Here is a 23,357-nt window from a genome sequence, read left to right on the forward strand (position 1 = left end):
AATAGGGACTACCGAGCCAGCTTGAGCTAATAGCAAGACTGTCTCAAAATACAATGAAATCAACAAGCAAAATTGGACCTTATTTTGAAAACCGATGACCTCCACACTTACATCTCTGTCTAGACTTGTATAGCCTACTGGCCACATAATACATGGCCCTGGGGTTTGTAACATGCTCTGCTTGTTCACCCCATCTGGCCACTTGGCCCTCCACAGCCACCCCTGGCATGCTGATGGCAGCAACACTTCTCCAGAGGCTCTGGTCAATATCTCAGAATCACCCAAACTCCTGCCTCCCTCCCATCCCCTTACCAGCGCTCTCACAGTGCACCCTGTCAACCTGTCCTTCAGAGTCCACTCCTTCCTCACCACCCAGGTTTCTGCACCACCAGCAGCTCCCTGGTTATCTCAGAGCCTCCTGCCTACCTGATCCTCTTCTCTCTGCTCTGCACTTAGGTGTCCACTTAGCAGCTACAACACAGGCTGTGCATGTTCTCTGTGTGTTGAGTCCACACAGAGCTGTGCTCATCCTGCTCACCACCTGGCCCATAGCACTGGCCCCTTTGGCCTCTGCTCTCTCGTGGGCTCTTCCCCTTGCTCCCTACTATTCATTGAATGTACTAGGCTGCTCCCTCTTCAGGCTTTGGCCCTGCCCTGCTGATGCCCTCCTGGATACCCATGTGGTCCATCTCATTTGCTTTACCTCCTGGACTCAAGCTGTATTTCCAGGGGTGTCCCTGGAGGGAAATGCAGTCATTTCCCTCTTGCCTTAAAGCAGCAAATCCAAACCACACAGTTAGGCTCAGGACAGACCCACCTCTACCTCTGGCAAACCAGATTCCTCCTGATTCTCAAGTCTGAGAACTCAGCAGGCAAAGGTGTATGGCACCAAGCCTGAAGACCTGAGCTCAACCTCTGGGACCCACATGGTGGAAGGAGAGAACTGATACCACCTGCCTGCAAGTTGTCCTCTGACTCCACATGTGAACCTTTGTACATTCACAGTAGAGGAAAAGTGGACTGAGGGCAAATTTGCTTACCTTAATGGGCACATTGTTTACATGAAGTAACAGTGTCTTCACCTTACCAGGAAAGAAACTGATGGGGCAGCTTATTGAGTATCACACCTTGGGGTACCACCCCATCAGGGTTGAACCTGGTCAGGGTCAAGATGATCAGCCTGGATTGTTAATGTTTACAATACTCAAGGTGTTGTCCCCTGAGGACCCAACATCTGGTCATTACTGGTCACTGCTAACGTCTGCAAGGACGTCACCATGTGTCCCTTGGCATGGGGGCTCTGTTCCGACTGGAACGAGTACAAGAGGCAAGTTTGGTGAATGTTTTTTTCTCAGTGGGACAGAATGGGGAGGGAGAGAGAAACTGGTTGGGAGGAGGGTGACTGATGGAAACACTCTGGTTGAGATCTCTGGGGCCATCACACTAACCCAGTTACAAGAAAAGAGAACAAAACCCCCAAACCCACCCAAGAGTGATTTTAAGTCAGTCTGGCTGCCCCTCTCCTCTCCCTAGCAGACCAGTCTGGACAGACCTGGACTCCAGGAACAAAGTGGGGCCTTGCCTCAGGTTGCTCCATGGCCGCCGGATCACAAACTGCTCTGGGATCCCCCAGTGGAAGAGGCTCTGTCACCACCTGACAGTCTGGTAAGTGAGGCCTGGCAGAGCTCAGAGAAGGCCATGCCGGGTGGAGGAGCGTGTGGTCTGAGCAAAGGTCCTTGTTGCTCTGACACAACACACTGCCGCTCCACCATGTCCCACCCATAAAAGGCATCATATCATGTAAAGATGCCCACGTGCCAGGAACCCACGGGGCACTCCTAAGAACATCCCATCCAGGGACACAGACGGTGGAGAAAGCACAGCACCCAGGAGTGGAGGGTCGGTGTTCCTGGCTCCCGCAGAGCCCTCAGCCCGGCTGCCCATATAAGGCCGCGGGTGTCCAGTTCAGTTCCAGGCCCTTTAGGACTCCTGCGGAGGCGGCCGGGAAGGAATGTATGGAATCTCCCTCCCTAGCAGCCGCCCACCACAGGGTGGACCCGGTGAGCCTCAGCGCTGGGAGCACAGCTGGTGTCCCTGTCCACATCTTCAGGTCCTCCCCATCCCTGGCCTCAAGCCTCCCCATCCCTCTCCTCCGTCCCCCATCCCTGCCCTCTGTCCCCCGTCCCTGTCCTCTGTCCCCCATCCCTGCCCTCTGTCTCCCGTCCCTGTCCTCTGTCCCCATCCCTGCCTTCTGTCTCCCGTCCCTGTCCTCTGTCCCCTGTCCCGGCTCTCAGGTCCTCCGTCCCTGTCTCCTGTCCCTGCTCTCAGGTCCCCCGTCCCGGTCCTCTGTCCCCCATCCCTGCCCTCTGTCTCCCGTCCCTGTCCTCTGTCCCCTGTCCCTGCTCTCAGGTCCCCCGTCCCTGTCCACCGTCCCTGCCCTCTGTCCACCGTCCCTGTCCCCGTGGCTGTCCTCTGTCCCCCAGGTCATCGTCCTGGGTCTCCCCGCGGCCCGTGCGCGCCACTGTCTTGCCGCTGGGGGGAGCGCGGCTCTCGGCGGAGCGGGCAGGGCTGCAGCGCAACCTCACCTGCCCCGGGCGGCGCGGCGGGGCCTGGGCGTGGGAGGAGGAGGAGGCAGCGGAGGTGGAGGAGGCCGGAGAGGAGGAGGAGACGGGGAGGAGGAGGAGGCCGGGGAGGAGCCCGCCGCGTCCCGCCGAGTGAAACTCCAGCCGCGGAGCCCGGGGACGCGGCCGGCTCCCCGCGGCGCCCATGGCGCTGAGCAAAGGGCTGCGGCTGCTGGCGCGGCTGGACGCGGACGGCCAGGGCAGCGTGCTGCTGGAGGCGCGCGGCCGCGGGGACGGGCTGCTCTTCGAGGCCGGCGTGGTGGCCACGCTGGGTGAGTGCCCGGAGCGGGGCGGCGGCTGTTCCCCGAGGGGGCGGCCCGGGTGGCATGGGGACCGCCGGGGCGGGCGGGGTGCAGCGCGCAGAGGGAGCAAGTGTTCCGGGACGCCGGAGAGCGCGCACCCCTGGGCGGGGAGCACCCCTAGGTGTCGAGGCAGTGCTCCCTTCTCCGGCCTCGCGGTGCGCTCCTCCCAGGGGTCTGTTTTTAGCCAGCCCGCAAGCTGGTGGACCCTGACTTTGAGGACCCAGGACTTTGAGGAGGTTGTCATAGGAGTCCACGTCGGTGCTCTCTCTCTCTCTCTCTCTCTCTCTCTCTTCTCTCTCCCTCTCCCCCTCTCTCTCTCTCTCTCTCTCTCCTGTGCACCTGTTGATGAATCCACTCATGGTTCCACTGCTGGAGGGGATGGCACCCAAGCACCCAGACTTGGGGGAGCGTTGATGGCACCCCTCGATGATCAGAAGTACTGTGATACATACAACCAGGAGGCAAATAGACGATCTGGTGACTTTTATCTTTGTGCTGGGTGTTAACTATGCCCAAACAGTGTATTTTATCTGTAGACTTCAGAAGTTCTGAGAGTGTCATTATACTAAGGACTTTAGAGACTTCATCTCATTTACTTTTCACAATTTTATCCCATGGTACAGATGAACAAACTGAGGCCTGAAGAGGTTAAGACACTTACCAGGCCAATAGTCCTCTGTGGCCGTTTTGGTAATGCCATTCAGTGCATGGCTTCCTGGTGTGGCTAGCTTCCTGACCCTTGTTTTGTAGGGACATTTGCAAGGAAGGCCTAGAAAATCTAACACCAAAGGCTGAGAAGTCAGATAGGACTGCCAGAATTTTAACGTGAAGCTTGGAGGGCCAGCTTAAAACAGTGGGTGTCCAGCTGCCCTTCCTGGTATTCCTAACTAAACAGAAGTGCAAAGCAGGGTCACTTATACTTTAGGACTGTATGCACGCAACTAACACGCAACTAGCACTCACTTGCATACTGCTTTATAAATGTGTCCAGTCTCATTTTCGCATGTGTATACATTGACTCCAGTTATGATATAGACATATATGTATATATATGTTTGTATATTTAAGTGCAAGGAACATCTGTTTCCACTTCCTGAACCATGCCATTAACATGTAGTAGTTTATCTAGCTGGGTGTGGTGGTACACACCCCGAGTTCCAACTATTTGAGGTAGGAGGATGGGTGAAAGGATCACCTAAGCCCAGGAGTTTTAGATCAATCAGAGGAGGCAACATAGCCAGACTCAAAGCAAACAGACAAATATAAATAAAAAACAAAGCCAATAGCAAGTAGCTGACTTGCTGTCCTTCACTTACTGAAACAATGTCTCTAGTATTATGGGTGTCAAAAGTATACAGATTCATGAAACAGTTATTATTGCATTATTCCAATTTTGGCTCTGTCCTGAAAAGTCCAAATTTGGTCATTTCTTACAGCCTTGAAAGAAAACCACAGACTTTTCCCTTCCATTTTAGATGTCTGCTTCATGCCACATTTATCAACCCAAAGATTAATTTCATGGTGCAAATCTTTTGTTTCATCAAAGAGACCAAAATATCCTTCAGTTGGACTGCAGCAGTGCTAAGCAGAGTTCATACATGTGTAAGTTTCTTTGAAGCCACTTGGAGCAGTTTGAAAGCGAGGATTTAGAATGATTAATGAAAGCATCATGCATATCTTCCATCGGGTAATTAAGTTTGGGCTGAGAGGAACTGACATGGTATGGGTGACATAGTGCTTTGGATTTTACAGCAGAGGACGTAATGAAAGGGATTAGCTGGCTCCCAGTACTCTCAAGTGTCGTCCACATTTGCCTGGTCACCTAGCATTTGTTTTTCAGTAGACCTTGGACTGAGTACTTACATTTTTTGGTCTGTTTTTCTTTTTCAAATGAAACTATTTTTAAAAAGAAACTAGTGTTTGCTGATGCTGCTGTCCAATGGATTATAAGAGCCATTTGTTATTAGAAAGTTATTGTTTGAGATGTTTAAAATGCTTCCTAAATGCATCATTGTTGGATAGAATAACTCTGAACTTGAAATGTCCATCTGTGTCCCCAGGGCTAGTTAGCTATGCTGCTTTCTTTTCCTTGATAGGTTTGAGACCTTTCCTCTTTCCCTAGAAAGTCACACTCTTTCCTTAGTGGTGGCAATGATAATACACATATGACAATCCAATGCCGGCTCTTTCCTTGAGGGAAAGGCATGTGGCTACCTCTGTTTCTCTTCAGCTGTGTTTTCTTGTGTTGAGTGTCCCCAGTGGGTCTAGGGACTAGTACCCTGTGTCCAGATTAGTGCCGTGTGGGAATGGTCCTTCCTGGCCCCTGTACGGTTCTAAGTTCTGCCCACACTTTTACTGGGTGTGACAGGCAGTTTAAGGGACTGAGCACACAGCCATAAACACATCCACCACCTAGATTGTGTGCTTGCATGCTCCTGGCTAATTTCCTGGTGGAGGATGCCAACTTAAGAAATGCCTGTTAAGGGCTGGAGAGATGGCTCAGAGGTTAAGAGTACTGACTGCCCTTGCTAGAGGACCTGGGGTCAACTCCCAGCACCCACATGACGACTAACAACCGTCCATAACGCCAGTTCCAGGGGAATCTGACGCCTTCTTCTGACCTCTGCGAGCATTACAGGACATGGGTGCACTTAATTCATGCAGGCAAGACACTCATACACATAAAATTTAAAAATTGATTAAAATATACTTTTAAAATCATATTTTAAAAAAATGCCTTTTACTGAGGGGCTAGACACTGTCTTAGTGACTAAAAGTCAGTTTGGGAAAATGGGATCTTGGATTAAATGGTGTGCTTAGGGAACATTTATGATGCATGATTGTTGATGGTTGGACTCTAACCTGCTCTAAACTCTTCCTCTTCCAAGGTGAGTTTTTCATGGTCTCCACATAAGATCATCTTGCCTAGCAGAAGGATTGTTGAAGGGATAATTCCAAAGCCCTGCTTCTAAAAGAATCCAGTGGAAAATCTTTTGTGTGGACCAGTGGCAGCCAGTCTTCTAGAGGCAGAAGATGCACAGATAACAGCAGTTGGAAGGTTCGCAGACTTTGTGGTCAGTGGTTAGAGCTGAAAAGCTGGAACCCAAGCATCTTCTCTGGCTGCACTCCAGAATTAGCATACAGATGCTCTGTTCTTGCATGTTGGGGCTACAGGGTTTGTTGTCTTCTGCCTCTCTCTTTTAGACAAGGTAGACACATGAAGGGAAATGTGCTGGTCTTCAGTGGGTCTCAACTGCTTTTCAGAATGAGTGTGAGTGTCAGTGCACAAAGTTCAGGATTCTCCAGACAGCCTCAGGAAGGAGGTGGCTGGAGAGTGGCTTGTGTTTACACCTGAGTTTGTGCAAGTGAAACTCCACATCTTCCTCCTCCAGCCCTGTCCATATTAAAGGATGGCAAGAAGGGAAGGAGGAATGGGGAAGGAGACATGAAAGAATTGGTGAATGCCCCTAAATTTCTTTGGACTTTTGGGGGAAAGGTTATACATAAGCAGCTGGCTTCATGGAAATCCCAGCTGCTGTGTTTGTGTAGAGACCACAATCCTCTGGCCTTTGTTGCCCTTTGGGGCATTCCTGCCTCCCAGCTCCCTGCAATTTGCTATCCAAATTACCCAGCCTATTTCCTGCTGGACCTTCTCCCAGGGTCCCTGACTGGATGGGCAATGGGCAGGTCCATCCTAGGCCTCCATGGGTGAGTTGGGGGTGGGTAGAATGCCCAGGCTGGTGGGCATCACTGTGTACACTTGAAACCCCTGGCAGGGGTAGAAATCCAATGGGAGAGACAGTGGAGGAGAAGGGACTAGGCCGGGGCAGCTCTTCCCCTTGGCCACATTCTAGACCTGGCCTTCTGGTTAGTCATGGGGGTGTGCTTCTCAAGGTAGGGGGACAGATGGGTTGTATTTAAGTCGACTAGTTTGATTGAAAACATAAAAACAGTTCAACATATGGGATGGAGCGATATCCATGGTCCTCTGACCCTAGACTCTGGAGATTGCCAGACTGGCACCTATGTGCGTCTGTGAGCTGTGACCCATTTCTGGAACATTCTTTGGGTGCTCAAGTTCGCCTTTATGATTTTTGGCTGTTAAGTTTCTTTGGCCTCGCCAAATGAGGATGGGGGCTATTTTTTCCCCTATTTGAATTGTTCTTCAAGTCCTGGATAGACTGACCCAGACTCAGACTTGGTTTGGAGTCCCTGAGCATTTCTGGGTAGGCAGTGTTACCTACCAATGCACCATGAGGCAAAAAATCAAATCAGACCAGGCTGGTGTCTAAACTTGTCAAAGCTGACTTAAAGCTAAAACCCCCAGAGCTGCCTGCCCTTCTATAATAGGACACGAGGCTGTCTCAGGTAGGCTGGGCCTATCCTTAATCCAAGATAGCCCAGCTAAGAGCACTTCCTGTTTTCAAGGCCCCACCAAAGGGGCTCCCCCCTCCACCCCACCCCTCACTGTTCATGTAAACATGACTCATTCTTAAGGAAAATTTAGAAAGTACATGAATACCTCTAAACATTTACAGGGCCTTGACCCACAACTCTACCAGTAGAAACATTCACAGATCACAAGCCCATTTTTCTTCAGGGAGGCTTGTTGCAAGCTGATTTGAAGTTTTTACTGGTTAAATAACTTTGGTTCAACTCAATTATAGCCAGTTAGCATTTGCTTGCCAGATACCAGATGCCATTCTAAGTGGTTTACATATATCAATTTATTTAATCTCCCCAATGAGACAGGTGCTAGTAATCTTGATTTTATCCTTGGAGAAACTGAGGCACAGAGAGCTATAAAAACTTACCTGAGGGTTTAACCTCTAGTTGGTGGCAGAGCCATGATTTGGATCAGGTTTACCCAGAGGACAACATGTCCAGTAAAATACCATTCTTAAGTATGAAAATAGGCAAATTTGTGTTTGGAGAAGGACTTGCTTTGTCCACTTGGCTTGGTGCTTTATCTGAGGCTGCTGGTGAATGTTATCCACCAGCACAGTCCTTTTGGTTAGAGCTGGTTTGTCGGACACACTTCTCAGAGGAGTTCCAGCTTGGGAACCAGTCACTCACTCTCAGCAGAGCTACAGTATTACCAAGGGCCAGTGTTGCTTAAGGGAATGCCTGTGCTCCAAGCCTGCATTCTTTGGGGGCAAGGCTGAGCCCAAGCTGTGGTAGTCTTACCTGTGGCTGTCCAGCACATGGAGTGGCCTGCTACAATGTCCAGGTGTCTAGTAAGAGACCCTTGAAAAGGAAATGCTCCCGGAGGGCATTCCTTGGAATGTGAGGACTCTTACCTATGAGATGTGGGGCTGGGCCATCCCAAGATCTGGATCTAAGTTGGGAAGTTCCTGAGTGAGGTGGATACTGTAGGAGCAGATCCACCTGCTCCCTGCCCTTCCCACTTGTTTGGGGGGCTGGAAGTGCTGTGCCAGGTGGGTGTGCAGAGTTACACTTTACGCTGAGATAGTGCTGGGCAGACACCGGACCCTTTGCCAAGGACCTGTGTAGGAAGGCTGGGTGTACCTAGCTGGTCCTGCAAGTCATACTTGTCTGTACTTGTGACATATAAGGCTTTCAGGGTGCTGTTTGCTCCTAAAGTCTCCCGGTTTAGAAATTGCCTCAGAGCAGGATTCCCTGGGTGCACATTAGCCTCAGAGGACAGGTGGCAGCTGGTTCCTGGTGACCTCAGTGACTCAGAGTACAGGAACATGTCCTGAGGCATGAGTGTGGAAGTGTGAGTTTAATCTTTAGGCAGCGTTTTGATGAAAGGACTTCATTCTCTCCCTCCTCTGTGTGCATGGTCCTAGGTCCTACCTCCTAACCTCAGAGGCTGATGGCCATTCCTCCTGCTCTCCTGGACCCCATGCCCAGTGTGCAGGCAAGCCCCTGTTCTCTCTCCTCAGAGGATGTCTGTTTTGGTGAGCCTCCCTGAAGACAGGCCCCATCCCTTGCCCTGCTGCTCTTGCCCTTGCCGTGCCCTCACGGCATGTCTGTGGCAATCTCAGGGCTGTTTGCCCCCCAGGTTGGGTGACTTGGGGCTCCACGCCGACTCTGTTTCAGTGGTGCTGCAGGCTTTGGGAGAGGAGAAGACAAGACTGTTCACAGCTGATGCTTGGGCCCAGTGGAAAACAGGACTGGCCCATTGTCCTGTCAAGATTAGCATGATGAGGAGATGGACAGTGAACCAGGCATTCAGTGCAGTTTCCCTCCCTCCCATCAAGGGCTGTTTTTGTGTGAGTGCAGGGTGACAGTGTAGATTAGTGGAAGCCATCTTTACTTGGAACAGTTAAACTATGCCCTTCCCTTGCTTCAGGTCTGATCCTAGAATATTCTAGTTGTCACCTATTTCATTTTCCACCTATTAGTAGTCAGTGGCAGGGAATGAGGGTGGCTGTTTCACATGACAAAACTGACCTTTGCAAGACATCCCTGGGACAGTGGGGCACGGGGACCTGACCTGGAGCAGGGACCCACCCGACGTGGAGCTGGGACCCACCCGACCTGGAGCAGGGACCCACCAGTTTTGTTGTCTTTGCTACATCCTTTTAGTCAGCTTCAGGGTCACAGACACCTCTTCTTTCAAAAAAATATTATTATTTTTATTTTATGTGTATGAGTGTATTGCCTTGCATGTATGTAAGTGTACCCGTGTCATGCAATGCCCATGGAGGTCAGAAGAGGGCATCAGATCCTCTGGAACTGGAGTTACAGATGGTTGTTAGCTGCTATGTGGGTGCTGGGATTCGAACTTGGGTCTTCTGCAAGAGCAGCCAGTGCTCTTAACCACTGAGCCAGTGCTCTTAACCACCTCTAGCCCACACCTTCTCCTCTTGAGAGGAAACATATGCCCAGCCAGAAGCAAATATCAGAGCTATAGGTATTTCAGAAGCAGCCTGCCTGGCTTCCGCATCCAGAGCCTCATATACACTTGCTAGGGAAAGTGATGACTGCTGTGACTGAGAACCCCGCCCAGTAGGGGGTGAACCAGCCTTCAGAATTGGCCATGGGCCCCTGTTCTCCTCCCCTCAAACCAGCAAGCCTGGGGTAGCAGTGCTGCAAAGCCTTGACTGCCCATCCATAGCTCCTGGGATCCTCTTAAAAATGCAGATTCCGCTTCCATATCTCAGTGGTGGTGGAGTGGATGGGGCCTGCAGAGAGTCTGTTTTCCCACATGCACCCAGGCAACGCTGGGCTATGTAGCAAGGCGTTTTTTCCAAGTACCAACTTGGGTGAAGAGACCTGAGTTACAGCTCCACCTTCTTGTGCTGTTCTTTCCTTGGGGAAGTTAGTTAATCTTTCCACGGCTCAGAATCTTAACCTGAAAACAAATGAACTACAGCCTACATTGCCTCTCCTATGCTGAGATCCTATGTGTCTTTTAAATTTTTTTCACAAATAGGTCATTTTACTTGTCACTGTTAAAAATCTGAATTTTAAACAGATTTTGGACTGGTGGTTCGTATCCATCAGCTCATCCAACTTTATTTAGCTCCCTGGCTCATCACCAGTAGCTTTTCTAGAACCACCACCATCACCATGAAGCTCCATGAGTTTTCCCAGTTCAAACGTGGGCTTCTTCAACACTTCGACTTCTCTAACGAAGATGTCATGCAGAGGATACATAGACTAGCACGGCTTTTCCGTGTCTCCCAGGGCTGTCTGGAATCAGTTTATTAACTACTTCCCTCAAGTCTCTTGTCTGTATCTCTCGGCTCATGATCTCCATCCTTCTCCAGATCTGGTGGACCTGTTGTTACTGCACACAGGTGGTCTTGTGTATCTGGTTGCCTCATTTTTTAGTAAAATCAACACAGAACAAGTGAAGTAAGTAACCATTGGTTGTCTTGACATCCACATGAGCTTCAGGCCTGGTCCACCATTTTTGGACCTTGGAACACCTTTTGTTCCAGGTAAGATCCATGCCGTGGAAGTTAGTCAGACAATTTTTGCTCTGAATATCCTCATTGATGAGCTTGAATTTTCTATATGCAACTTTATAATTCTGTGGATCAGCAAGCTCACTTCAAACACAGGCTCCTTGAGGCCATTAGACACAATATTGGTTCCTTGAGTCCTTATCAGTAGTGTTTTTCCAATATTTCTAATATTGAACATAGAGTTTTCATGTCATGCCAATCCTCCTTAGAAAGTGGACCAACTGCTTTCTTCTTGGCTCCCTCCTCGCTGCCTTTCGTCAGGTGCTTGTTCTTGCCCACCTCCGGGGTGCCACCCTGAGAGCCAAAAAGGCCATGTCTTTTTTTAAAGATTTATTTTTATTTATGTGTATGTGAGTGTGTGTCTACATGAGTACATGTGTGCAGGTGTCTGTAGATGCCAGAAGGGTGTCAGATCTACCTGCCTCTGCCTGGAGCTGGAGTTACACACTGTTTTGAGGCGCCTGACATGGGTACTGGGAGCCAAACTTGGATCCTTGGAAAGCAGCCAGTGCTCTTAACTGCTGAGCCATCTCTCGAGTCCTGCCTTTTTTTTTTTTTTTTTTTTTAAGGTTTAAGCACTAAGCATAAGCACCATCACTGCTTCACTCACCTCAAAGTTTAAATACCCAGAAATTTGAATCTTAAGAGCAGTGATCTGAGAAGCTACAATCTGAGCTGGCTTTGAGGTTTGAGCTAAATCTAGAAAGCCAATTATTTTCATTATTTTTTTATTGATTGCTTCTGAATTAATGAAAATACTGGAGATTATGCATTTTGTCCAGCAACCAACAACAACAACAAAAAAAAAACAGCGATAGCAGAGCTGGGTGTGGTGGTTGACACCTGCAATCCTAGGACTTGGAAAGCTGAGACAGGAGGATTGAAAGTTCAAGGACAGCCTGGGCTACACAGAGAGAGCTGGTCTCAAAATAGGAGGAGAAGGAAAAGAGAAGCAGGGAGAAGAATGAGGCAGGGAGGAGAAGCAGTAGCAATTTCAGCTTACGTTGGGAGCACTACGGTGTTTTGTTTGGTTTTTGTTTTGTTTTGTTTTGAGACAGGATTTCATGTATCCCAGTCTGTCCTTGAATCCTGTATAGCTGAAGACTATCTTGAACTTCAGATCCTGCCTCCACCTCACAAATGCTGAGATTAAGGGTTCCACAACTGTGCCTGGTTTAATTCCACGTTGAGAACTGAGCTATATTCCATATCATACCAACTGAGCTACATCTCCAGCCCTTTGAAGTATTTATTAATGTATCATAAACTACGTTATTTTCAAGATTGCACTAGCATATGAGTGTGTTGCCTGCATGAATGTAAGTGCACTTATGTCATGCAATGCCTGCAGAGCTCAGAAGAGGGTGTTATATCTCTTGGAACTGGAGTTATGGATGGTTGTTAGTTGCCATGTGGGTGCTGGGAACTGAACCCAGGTCCTCTGCGGAGCAGCCAGCGCTCCTAACTGCTGAGCCATCTCTCCAGCCCCCACTCTAGTAGATTCCTATTAAAAGACAAGTGAAGAGCAATAAAGGAAAACACGGATGTTGATCTCTGACCTCCACCCCCCCCAAAAGCCATTGAACATTCTTAAAACTACATTTTCATTATGGCATAGCATTTATAAAAATATCTATGAAGTGGTGTCAGTGGTGTAGTGGTGAGCACAGAGCTGCCGCCCATGTACGTTTATGTGACCGGACGTGAGAGGTCCTATTTTATATATGTTTTAGTCAGATATACAGTATAGGAACTTAGCCTCATCACAAGTCGCTTCAGTGGCTGATAAATGCTGTGTGTTGGGAACATTCGTTTTGAAAAGAAGCAGTTGTTTTCTGCAGCTCCTGCTGAGGGATCCAGCAGAGCCCAGCTGTGCCCTGCACCCCGAGATATGTGGTGAGGACACTGTCACTTGTGGTGGCCCGACATGGGCTTCAGGACAGAACACTGAAGGTTATGTCAATTTCCACAGTGTGTTGGTGTGTGTGTGTATGTGTGTGTCTGCATGTGTAATTGTGTTAATGGTATCAATAAAGAAGGAATATCGGAGATCTAGAGCTGGAAATGACTAGCCAAGCCTGGACCACAGTCTGTCGTGGGCCACGCATGAGCCTCTCTTCTCACTGGGACCACCAGGCGAGGAGAAGTGGTGGGCATGGTCACAGTCACAGCTGGGTGGCATCGTAGGACCAGCAGTCGAATATGAGAAGGAAGTCCACCTGAGCATTTCCATCCCTAGCATGGACAGCATTTCATTTCAAGGGTCACTTGCCTCTTCCTCCAGACACACCAGAGAAATGGATTAAGGACTTAAAGAGTCTTTCAAGTAGACACTGATTTTAACCAGAAGCAAGACTCTTTTTCTAGCTTAGTTTTGCTCCTTTTGATTAACAAGGGGAAAGGTCTTCCTTTTAGTAAAATGTGTTTTTTTGTTTTTTGGTTTTTTAAAATTTTTATTATTTTTATTTAGTGTGCATGTGTGTATTGCCTGCATATAAGTAAGTGCACCTGTGTCGTACAATGCCCACAGAGGTCAGAAGAGGCTGTCAGATCCCCTGAGACTGGAGTTATGGACAGTTGTTAGCTGCCATTTGGGTGCTGGGATTCGAACCCGGGTCTTCTGCAAGAGTGGTCTTAACCACTGAGCCATCTCTCCAGCCCCCCTTTTATTAAAATGTTAACAATATTGGCAATTCTAGAGACCTCGGGAAGTCCCAATGGGAACTCACAGAGAAATCCAGGCTCTCCTGCAAGGCAGCCTGGGTTCCACGACAGGAGCTCCCCATTCTCTCCTTTCCCAGCTTTCTCTGCTACTTGGGTCTGTCTGGTACCCTCTCCTAAGTCATACAATGGCTTCCAGCGCCCTGCAGAGCTGACTTGTAGAGTCCTTCCTCCCCTCCGTCCCCCTTCCCTTTCCCTCTGTCCCCCCCTCCCTCTGCCCCTCCTCCCTCCCTCCCTTCTTCCTTCCCTTGATTCTTCACTCCCTTCATCCTTCCTGTGCTGCAGCTCTTTCAGAGCTCTGCGCATCCTATGCAAGTACTGTACTTCTGAACTCCACCCCTAGTTCCGTGATATTTTTAATTCACTGTGGATGTGTGTTCACAGCTTACCCCTCAAACAGGATCAAATTGGTAAGATCAAGTGTAAGATGAGGACGAATGAAAGTCTCTGGTCTGCACATGGATGCCCCAGCCCTCCTGGTTTCTGAGTGTGGCGGCACCCTCCCTTCAGGTTTCTGGTTTGTTTTTGGGAAAACTAGGTTACTGAGAACCTACTAGAATATTGCCTTCAAAGAGCAAATAGGCTCAGAAGAAAGACTTGGGTGATCACCTAAGTAAACGTGAACATTCGAGGTAGTCCTACAACTTTCCTGGGTGTTCCAGAAGGCTCTTCATTTCCTAGACTCTGAGGAACTTCAGGTGTTGATGTCAGGCTTGGACACCTGGCAGTCCTAAGAACTGGTCCTAAGGTGCCTGAAAGTGAAATGGTATTTCGACTGAGCTGCTTGGCATCCTATGGGAGACAGATGGACAGATAGACACAAGTGTACATACACTGGGGCCAGGGGAGTCAGTTAAATAAGAGTGGAAATTGCTGATGCAATGGTTAGTTTTGATTATCACTAACTTGACACTCTCTAGAATCCCTTGAGAAGAGAGCCTCAGTGAGGGGCTGTCTAGATCAGGGTGGCTGGTGGGGGATTGTCTTGATGACATTAATTGAGGTGCGAAGGCTAGTCCATCTGGTCTATTGTGGGTGGCATCATTCCCTGGGTTAAGAGAGCTGGACTGTGTAAGAGTGGAAAAAGTGAACTGAGCACTAAGCACATGTGCATTCATTTCTCTCTCTGTTCTTGACTGTGGTTGTTCAAGTTCCTGCCTTGACCTTTATGAAATGATGGACTGGAATCATGAGCTGAATAAAATAAACCTTTCTCCCTTAAAGTTGCTTCTGTCAGGGTATTTTATCATAGCAACTGGAAAGGAAAGTAGGACAGTTAATGACTCTTGGAGCTGTTTGATCAGCTGGGTGATGGTTCATTTGGCAGCTTTTCAATGTCTACAGATAAAAATCAATAGCTTTCCTATAGACTCATTAGTCAATTACAGGATCTAGTGGGAAAAGGATTCTTCTCCCCACAGTTTCTGGGAATAAATAAAATATATGAGGTTTGAAAGAAGAAAGTTATGCAGCTGTACTGATGCTGTGACCCATGGGAGGCATGCTGTGTTCTTAGCATGACACCATGGACACTGTGAAGAGGTCAGGTCTCTCAATTCTTCCATAAATGCAAGTAGCCACAAGCAGAATTCACCTGCATCCCCACAGGAGGTCTGTGTGTAGTTGGAGCTGCCCCATACCCAAACTCACTCTTCTCTCCATCTTCCCCATCCACGCAGTCGCTCATGGCAGGGACTGACAGACATCCAGATTCCTCTCTTCCCCTTAGCTCCAGCCCACCTACCCACAGGTTCCATCACGCTGCCATCAAAATGCCCTGCAAATCCTAGTCTCTTCTGTTGCTGCTGCCACCTTGAGCATCCAGCCACTGCTCCCTCCTGGACTTCCAGAGGCTTCCTAACTGCAGCTGTCCTGTCATCCCCCTTGGCACTCCCCAAGTCCCTGCCCAGTGGACACCCTCTGCCCGTCTCACTATTTCTTACTTATCTACTCCCTTTGCCTGGCTCACTCTCCATCAACAGCCAGACTTTGTTTCTGCCTCGGAAGCTTTAAACTTGCTGTTCCACCTGTGTGCAGGGCCCTTCCCCAGTGTTCACCCGGCTGCTTCCTCCTTATTCAGAGCTCTGTGTGGTGGCTTCATTGGACCTTCCTGACCATGCTCAGCTGGGATGGCCAAGCCTGCCATATACCAATGTCTGCTCTACTTTCCTTTCTTGCTAGCACTAATCACAGAAATCACCTCTGGTGCTTGTGTGTCCCCTGTTCTGTGATGTCTTGTCCCAACCTCTGGCGCCTGTAAGCCTGATCTTGTTTACAAGTTGGGTCCTTGCAAATGTAATTAAGATGGAGCTTAAGATGAAGTCACATGGGAGTGTGTTGGGCCCTTCATCCAGTGTTACTGGTGTCCCTGTAGAAACAGAGCACCCCCTCCCACCTCCACACAGGCAGCCATGTGCAGGAAGAGGCAGAGGTTAGAATGATGCTCTCACAAGCCAGCATTCTCTGGACCCTCAGAACCTGTAGGAGGCAAGGGGAGATGGTCCTCTGCACATATTTCTTGGACTTTCAGCCTCGAGAACTGTGAGAGAGAAAATCCTCATTGTTCCCAGACCCCACCCTGAGTCCTGCTACTTTGCTACTGTAGCCCCAGGAAACGGGCCCAGTGGCATCATGTGCCTTGCTCAGTATGTAGTATTCTCAGCTCTGTATATACTGTTGAGTGGTAAAGGAAATGCAAATCTAGGCCAGAAGGGTTGGAAAAAAGATCAGTCACGGTCAGCTCAACCTTCCAGACAAAAAACATTTTATAAAACCCAATAGTGATATAGGCTGTCAGCACAGGGTGGTAGGGTAGAGGCCTCAAAGAAACTTATATGAATGAGCTATTTAGTTCATTTAAAAGGTGCCCATTTGGACTGAGTTCATATCCCCAGCACCCATGTAAAAAGCTGGGTACAGCATTTGCCTATAATCCCAGCACTAGGAAGTAGAGACAGGAGGCTCTTGGGAACCACTGGTCAGCCAATACAGCAGAATCAGTGAACTTCAGCTTCATTGAGAGACCCTACCTCAGGAATAAGACGGACAGCAGTTGGGGAAGACACCCAGCACTGAACTCTGGCTTCCACACATGTGCGTGCACACACATACACACACACACACACACACACACACACACACAGTGCCCATTTAAATCGGCTGAGGACAAGGGTGGATATTTGTATATGGTGTTGATGCCATCGGCCTCTGTGACCTCCAACAGAACTCTTGCTTTGTTTCGCTAAGTATTCAGGTCAGGCACATGAACTCAGAAAAGAATATGCCAGAAACATGGGTGTGCCAGCAGGATAGGACTGCTCCTTCTCTTCATTCAGGGGAGGTTTTTTTTTTTATTTTAATCTTTATTTTTTTGAGAAAGGGTCTCCTTGTAGCCCCAGCTGTCCTGGAACTCAGTATGTAGACCAGTAGACCAGGCTGGCCTTGAACTCACAGAGATCTGCCTGCCTCTGCCTCCCGAGTGTTGGGATTAAAGGTGTGCGCCACCACACCCAGCAATCCTATTTTATTTTTAATTATGTGCGTGAGGATGGAGGATTGGGGTAGGTATGTGCACAAGAGTGAAGATGTCTAAGGAGTACAAAAGGGAGTCATTTCCCTGAAGCCGAAATTTTGAATGGTTGAGAGGTCCCAACATGGGTGCTGGGATCTAAACCTGGGTCCTCTGGACAAGCAGCACCCTCTCCTAACCACTGAGCTGTCTCTCCAGCCCTGTGGAAAGACTTCTTAAGTAAAGTATAAAATTCAGAGGCTGTAAAGGAAAAACCAGACCGATCTGAGAAATACTTTGTTGAAATAAAATATACAGCTAGAAAACTGCACGCACACACACACACATTCTCTCTCTCTCTCTTTGTCTCTGTCTCTCTCTCTGTCTCTGTCTCTGTGTCTCTCTCTCTCTCTCTCTCTCTCTCTCTCTCTCTCTCTCTCTCTCTCTCTCTCTCTCTCTCTCTCTCTCTCTCTCTCTCTCTCTCTCTCTCTCTCTCCCTCTCTCTCTCACAGCTCTGTAAATTTTCACCAAGTGAATATATCTCACAGCTGATGGGAAGAGCTAGAGCTGGAATGAAGCCAGCACACTTGGATTCCTGTGTCATGCTGATAGATTTGGCTCTATCAAAACTTTAAACTAAACCATATGAAAAGACACCATAAGTGCTATTCGAAGATAAGCAATAGCCAGGAGGAAACTACAGCCCTTTGCAACACATAAAGGACACACGATTAGTCAAGGCATATGAGAATTCCTACAGATCACAAAGGACAGACAGGCAGTAGAGAACTGGCTGAGGAGAAATAAGTGATTTTTCAAAAGGAGATGTACAAATGGCCAGAACAATGGTGCTGGCACAGCTAGTTCTGCCTGGCACAGCCTGCTGAGTGTGATCAGGGTTGCAGGGGTGAAGGCTGAGTGTCCCTCTCCTGCCTCATTTATCCTTCACTCTGTGAGTCAGGCATAGCGGGTAGCTGACAGCATATTTTGCCAACCACTGAACCCTTCTGGGCCAGCAGCTGTGTCTTGGCACCTGTTTCCCTCCCCCTAGTATGACTCCCCCCACAAAGACATTAGGTTCTCTTCTGTACAGGCTCCCTGGGTGGGCCCTGCAGGCTTCTAGACAAGCCCAGACTAGACTTTCCCCTTAGGACGCACACCTACTGAGGTTCCAGTCAAGACCCTGAGATGTAAGCCCAGGGAACATCAGGGCAGGACTCAGGTGCTGGGGGCATGAGCTGCAGCCTAGACCTGACCTAGAAGAAGCAGAAGGGCAATGAGAGGTTGCAGTGTGCAGGGCCTGGCTATGCTTCCCATCTGAAGAGGTCAGGATCTGGAAGGACAAAGCAAGCCCCTAGGTGAGAGTCTGTGACAGGTCTCAGAGGCAAAGGGCTCAGGCTGTAAAGGCCACTCCCCCAGGAGGGGGCCCTGGAATAAGCACTCCATAGGCACATGACACCAAACCACTCACCCTCCTACCCCTGTGCTAAATACTCCCTTGCTGTTCCCCTTAGCACTCTGAAGGTCCTGAGGCCACGCACTAGGGCGCTGAGCAGCCCAGGGTTTCTCAAATCTTTTGTTCAGAACACACAGCACATGTTAGGGCACACCAGTGTCTCTGGGGATGTAGTCTGGAAATCCTGCTCTGACTGGTTAAGCATTCTAGGGCCAGATACTGACTAACCCAGAGGCCATTCTTTGTTCAAGGGGGTGCTAACTCCAGTCACTGAGAGCCTTTGGTAGGTGAGTTGAAGGAAGCAGTATGAAAGCAGATGGAGTAGTGGTAAGCTTACCCTAGACAGTTTCTTCATGTCCTTCAGGAGAACAGCAGCAGTGTCTTCTCTCATGTCAGTCAGGGCCTCTGAAATACAATAACCATGTATGGAGAAAGGCTAGAAGAGCCACAAACAACAGGCCTCCAAACATGGCATGCAAGTGGGGATGTGGACAACTGACATGGGGCTGGTTGTGTCTTCATCCCTCCTGGTCCCTGCACCAGTGCGTCTACCCAGGACTCCTAGAGACCCTGGCTGCAGCTCTGACAGGTAGTCCGTAAAGCATGTCCAACACAGGTGAACATACATGTCCGGTTCCTACTTCCCACTAATTGTATCACCACACAACAGGTTAAAAAGCATCAGAGATGCCAAAAACGGAATTGTGCCCTTTTCTAGATTCTCTGTTAAAATACGGAGGAGGAATTGATTTGGGGAGTGGGTAGCTCAGCCTTCTGGACCTATGTCCTGTCTTCAGCCAACCCCACATGGTTGACCTGTCCCTCTTACTCCTCCATCAGCTGAGTTTACTCCTTCAGACTAGGCCTGTGCTTGAGGCCACTGTGCTGTCTACAGGAGAGGGCTGGGGCAGGCGAGCATCCTTGTCCCTCCGTGCTGCTCTGACCAGGAGCCCTCTGGAAGCTGGCACCTCTGTGGGGAACATTCCTCCTGACCACACAGCTCCATTCCCTGGTCTCCTCCTATTCAGTCTGCATCCTTGGTGTTGCTGTATGACCCTTCCTTTGACCCTTCCCCCAGGACATTAGGATGCTCTGGCTTCTCCACTGTCCTCGTAAGCCATGACTTCCTCATGGCCAAGTCTGTGCCTTCTCACCTCACCTGTAGGACCTGGTTTTCTCCAGGGGAAACCACCCCGGAAAGCTCTGTATCAGTCTGCCCTGCTCTCTGCCCCTGCCCCGACTTCACCCCACTCGGTGGTCCTGCAGCCCACCAAGGCCTAGGTACATCAGCCCTTACCGTGCTGCCATTTCTCCCATGCCATGTCCACTCTTCCCTCCCTCTCTTGCGTGGATTCCTGTCCGTGACCATAACTGCTGACTTTCAAACACAAGGTCTCCAGCCAAGAACACGTTCAGCCCACTGTTGCTCAGTGTAGCCAGATGAAGATTTTCAGTGCGGGTGATCTGACTGCATTCTCCTGGTCAGAGCCCTCTTCTAGGCTCCATGTGACAAGCCTTCAGCGCCTGTCTCTCTTACCTATGGGTTTGCTTCTTGCTTCACTGAGAAAATGGAAGTAATTAAGACGTGACTTACACCTTTGAGCTGTGTGCACCCCTTTCTTCTCCTCCCTACGGTGGATGACCCCCCCCCCAAACACACACCTTTTAAGCCCTTGCTCTTACAGACTCTCCTCTCTTTCCTAACCAGGCCACTCCCATCTTTACAGCAAAGGCTACTGGGAAGTTCATCCTGGTCCCAGCCCCTAGCTCATTTCCCAGGACCCCTTGTGAGGATGCTATGCACTGAGTGCATGCTGTCTATAGGCACTGTGTAGGTGCTTTCTGCGTGGACTGAGTGTGTGCTGTCTATATGAACTAAGTATGTGTTTCCTACATGTTCTGAGTGTGTGCTATTTGTACTGAGCGCTGTGTGCATGTACAGTGTGTGCTGTCTCCATGTACTGAGTGCTGTCTCCACGTACTGAGTGCTGTCTCCACGTACTGAGTGCTGTCTCCATGTACTGAGTGCTGTCTCTATGTACTGAGTGCTGTCTCCACGTACTGAGTGCTGTCTCCATGTACTGAGTGCTGTCTCTATGTACTGAGTGCTGTCTCCACGTACTAAGTGCTGTCTCCATGTACTGAGTGCTGTCTCTATGTACTGAGTGCTGTCTCCACGTACTGAGTGCTGTCTCTATGTACTGAGTGCTGTCTCCATGTACTGAGTGCTGTCTCTATGTACTGAGTGCTGTCTCTATGTACCGAGTGAGTGTTGTCTCCATGTACTGAGTGCTATCTCCACGTACTAAGTGCTGCCTCTATGTACTGAGTGCTGTCTCTATGTACTGAGTGTGTGCCGTCTCCATGTACTGAGTTCTGTCTCCACGTACTGAATGCTGTCTCTGTGTACTGAGTGTTTACTTTCTCTTTCACCCTGCCTATCCCCTTACTTTCACACGTGGTTCTTGAGTGTTTCCCTTCCCTGGCCTCCTCGTGCCCTGTTCTCCTGGTCCTGCAGTCCTGCCTTACAGTGTCCAGCATGGAGGCTGGCACACAGCAGCCTGGGGGCTTGTGAATACCTGAAGTATGAACAGGGGCTGTGACTCTTCAATTCCTGCACTGGTTAGTTTTTGTCAACTTGACACCAACTAGAGCTACCAAGGAAGAGGGAAATTGGGTTGAAGAATTTCCCCTATTGTATTGGCCTATGGCCATATCTGTGGAGCATTTTTCTTAAAAGTGGTAATTAATTGCAGGAGGACTCAGCCCACTGTGGGTGGTGCCATCTCTGGGCCGGTGGGCCTGGGCTGTGTAAGGAGGGTAACTGAGCAAGCCAGGGGAAGCAAGCCAGAGAGCAGCGTTCCTCTGAGGTCTATGCTTCAGCCCCTGCCTCTCAGTCATCGCTGTCATTTGGGAGCATAATATGCAACAAATCCTTTCCTCTACAAGTTGCTTTTGGTCAGAGTCTTTTGTCACAGCAACAGAAAGCAGACTAGAACAAATCGCCTACACCTTGCCACTGTCTCATTCAACCCAAGAGGTACGTGTGGATCACTGCCCATGATGTCTCTGGGGATGAGTGTGATGTTCCTGTGTTGTGCTTGGAGATAGGCAGCTGGCACAAGTGGGAGGGGATGGCAGGGAGGACTCACCTGAGCAAGGAAGAAGTAGGGGAGAACCGGGGAACCAGTCTGACTGGTCTGTTCAGGAAGAAATGATGGAAAAACCCGAAGAGTAGGTAGGAGCAGAACTAGCATTGGCCAAGGCCTGGGCACCCAGTGGGTTAGCAGTAGGCTGGGAGCAAGATGAAGGTTCAGTTGTGTGAAGAAGGGCTGATGGAAGCCCTGCTCCAGGACTCCCTTAGAGACAGAGGCTCTCTGCGTGGGCCAGGTGTTCCAGCCACAGCAGACTCCTCCAAAGGACCCACCCCATGTCTAAAGAAACTGTACACAAAGGGGTGTTTGCTTCCTTCTTTCCCTGTTGGGCCCCATTGCTCTGTGGAAGGAGCTGTGATAGCTCAGGGCTGGGCCAATGTCACCTTGGCCAGGTCCATGTGCATTTCTGTGCCAGGTTTGTTTGGTTTGATTTGGTTTGAGACAGGATCTCCCTGTAGCCCTAGCTGACCTGGAACTCTATGTAGACCAGGCTGGCCTCCATCTCACAGAGATGGGTGCTGGGATCGAAGGTGTGTGCCACCATGCCTGACTTTGCTGATTTTTAAATTGCCCACGACTTTTCTGATTTCCAAGACTCAGTGGCTAGTCCTGCACTCTAGCTCTCCTCCAGGGAGCCTGCCAAATCCTCTTGGCCCGGTGACTCATGCAAGCTGATGAGTCTGCAAAGAGCAGGGGTGTGGTAGAGAGTGGAAGGGAAGGGCCCCTGCCCACTGGCAGTCCAGTTCTGGCTACAGGAGATGCTGTTTTTCCCCACTTTCTCTGGGCTGAAATACAGAACAGCTGGTGGGAGGCTGATCATTTGCTTAGCTGATGCTTTTTGATGTTTCCTTCTCCAGGGCTCTTGTGGCCTGGACCTTTGCTGAGGGAGGAGCTGTGGGGAGGACAGGAATGTGTCTCAGCAGCTGTCTGGCCAGTTGGCTTTTGTCTTGAGCTCAGCCTCTGTTTCAAACAGATGTTTTGATTCCTGCTGTGCTTAGCAACCTTCCTGCAGCTTCTCTGTGCCCCAGGGAAACCGTTCTAAGAGCTACTTCAGCTCCTAATTGGTAGCTGGGGAAGGAACAGTCACCACGCAGTCTGCACTGAGCCCAGCATCCACATGTGAAGGAGACTTTGACTCAGAATGAGGCCAGTGTATCCTCTCAGGACCCTGAAATCCAAGAAGGTAGTTTCCTATCATGCCCAGGAATGTGGCCTGAGTGGTCCCTCAGTGTTAGGCTGGCCGCAGCATTCAGTTGACCTGCTTATTTTCTGATCTGTGGGCAGGGCTTTGCTGGCAATTCTTATGGCATGTGATTGTGGAAAATATTACAGAAAGAGGTGACTGCAGTTTGTCTGAGTATGGAGTTGACCTGAATGTCAACTGCCTAGGAACACAGCGGGAGTGGGCTGGTTCTTCTACAGAGAAGCTGGCTACAGCCAAAGGGGCAGCCTCTCCTCCTACACCAAGCCCCTCCACAGGATGCTGTGTCCCCAGAGCTCTGTGCTGACATCCAGAATCCCCAGGCCATGTTTGCTCTGCTTTGGAGTTGCACAAGCTCTGGGCCTGGAGGTGGAGCACTCCCAGGGTCTCCTCAGATCGCCCTGTGTCCTCCATCCTTTATTTGTAGTCTACCTGTAGTTCCGCTCAGTC

At 49.7% G+C, this 23,357-nt stretch overlaps 1 protein-coding gene and 1 pseudogene across 4 annotated transcripts in view; one reads left to right on the forward strand and one right to left on the reverse strand.

Annotated features, from left to right (window-relative positions):
- Positions 1-2,360: 2,360 nt before the first annotated feature.
- Synj2 (synaptojanin 2) overlaps positions 2,361-23,357 on the forward strand; it is a 105,632-nt gene continuing 84,635 nt past the window's right edge. For 2 of the 4 annotated variants that reach the window (XM_008839477.3, XM_029566745.1), the window contains exon 1: positions 2,362-2,893. In XM_008839477.3, the coding sequence (XP_008837699.1) occupies positions 2,767-2,893 (127 nt within the window). In that variant the 5' untranslated portion in view covers positions 2,362-2,766. Of the gene's footprint in view, positions 2,894-4,398; positions 4,526-23,357 lie in introns of all 4 variants that reach the window. The other 2 variants (XM_029566744.1, XM_008839488.3) reach the window with 2 other exon arrangements.
- LOC108491140 lies at positions 10,335-19,873 on the reverse strand (annotated as a pseudogene).

Source organism: Nannospalax galili, unplaced genomic scaffold (assembly GCF_000622305.1).
Source record: "Nannospalax galili isolate Female #2095 unplaced genomic scaffold, S.galili_v1.0 scaffold211, whole genome shotgun sequence".
NCBI classification, from domain to species: domain Eukaryota; kingdom Metazoa; phylum Chordata; class Mammalia; order Rodentia; family Spalacidae; genus Nannospalax; species Nannospalax galili.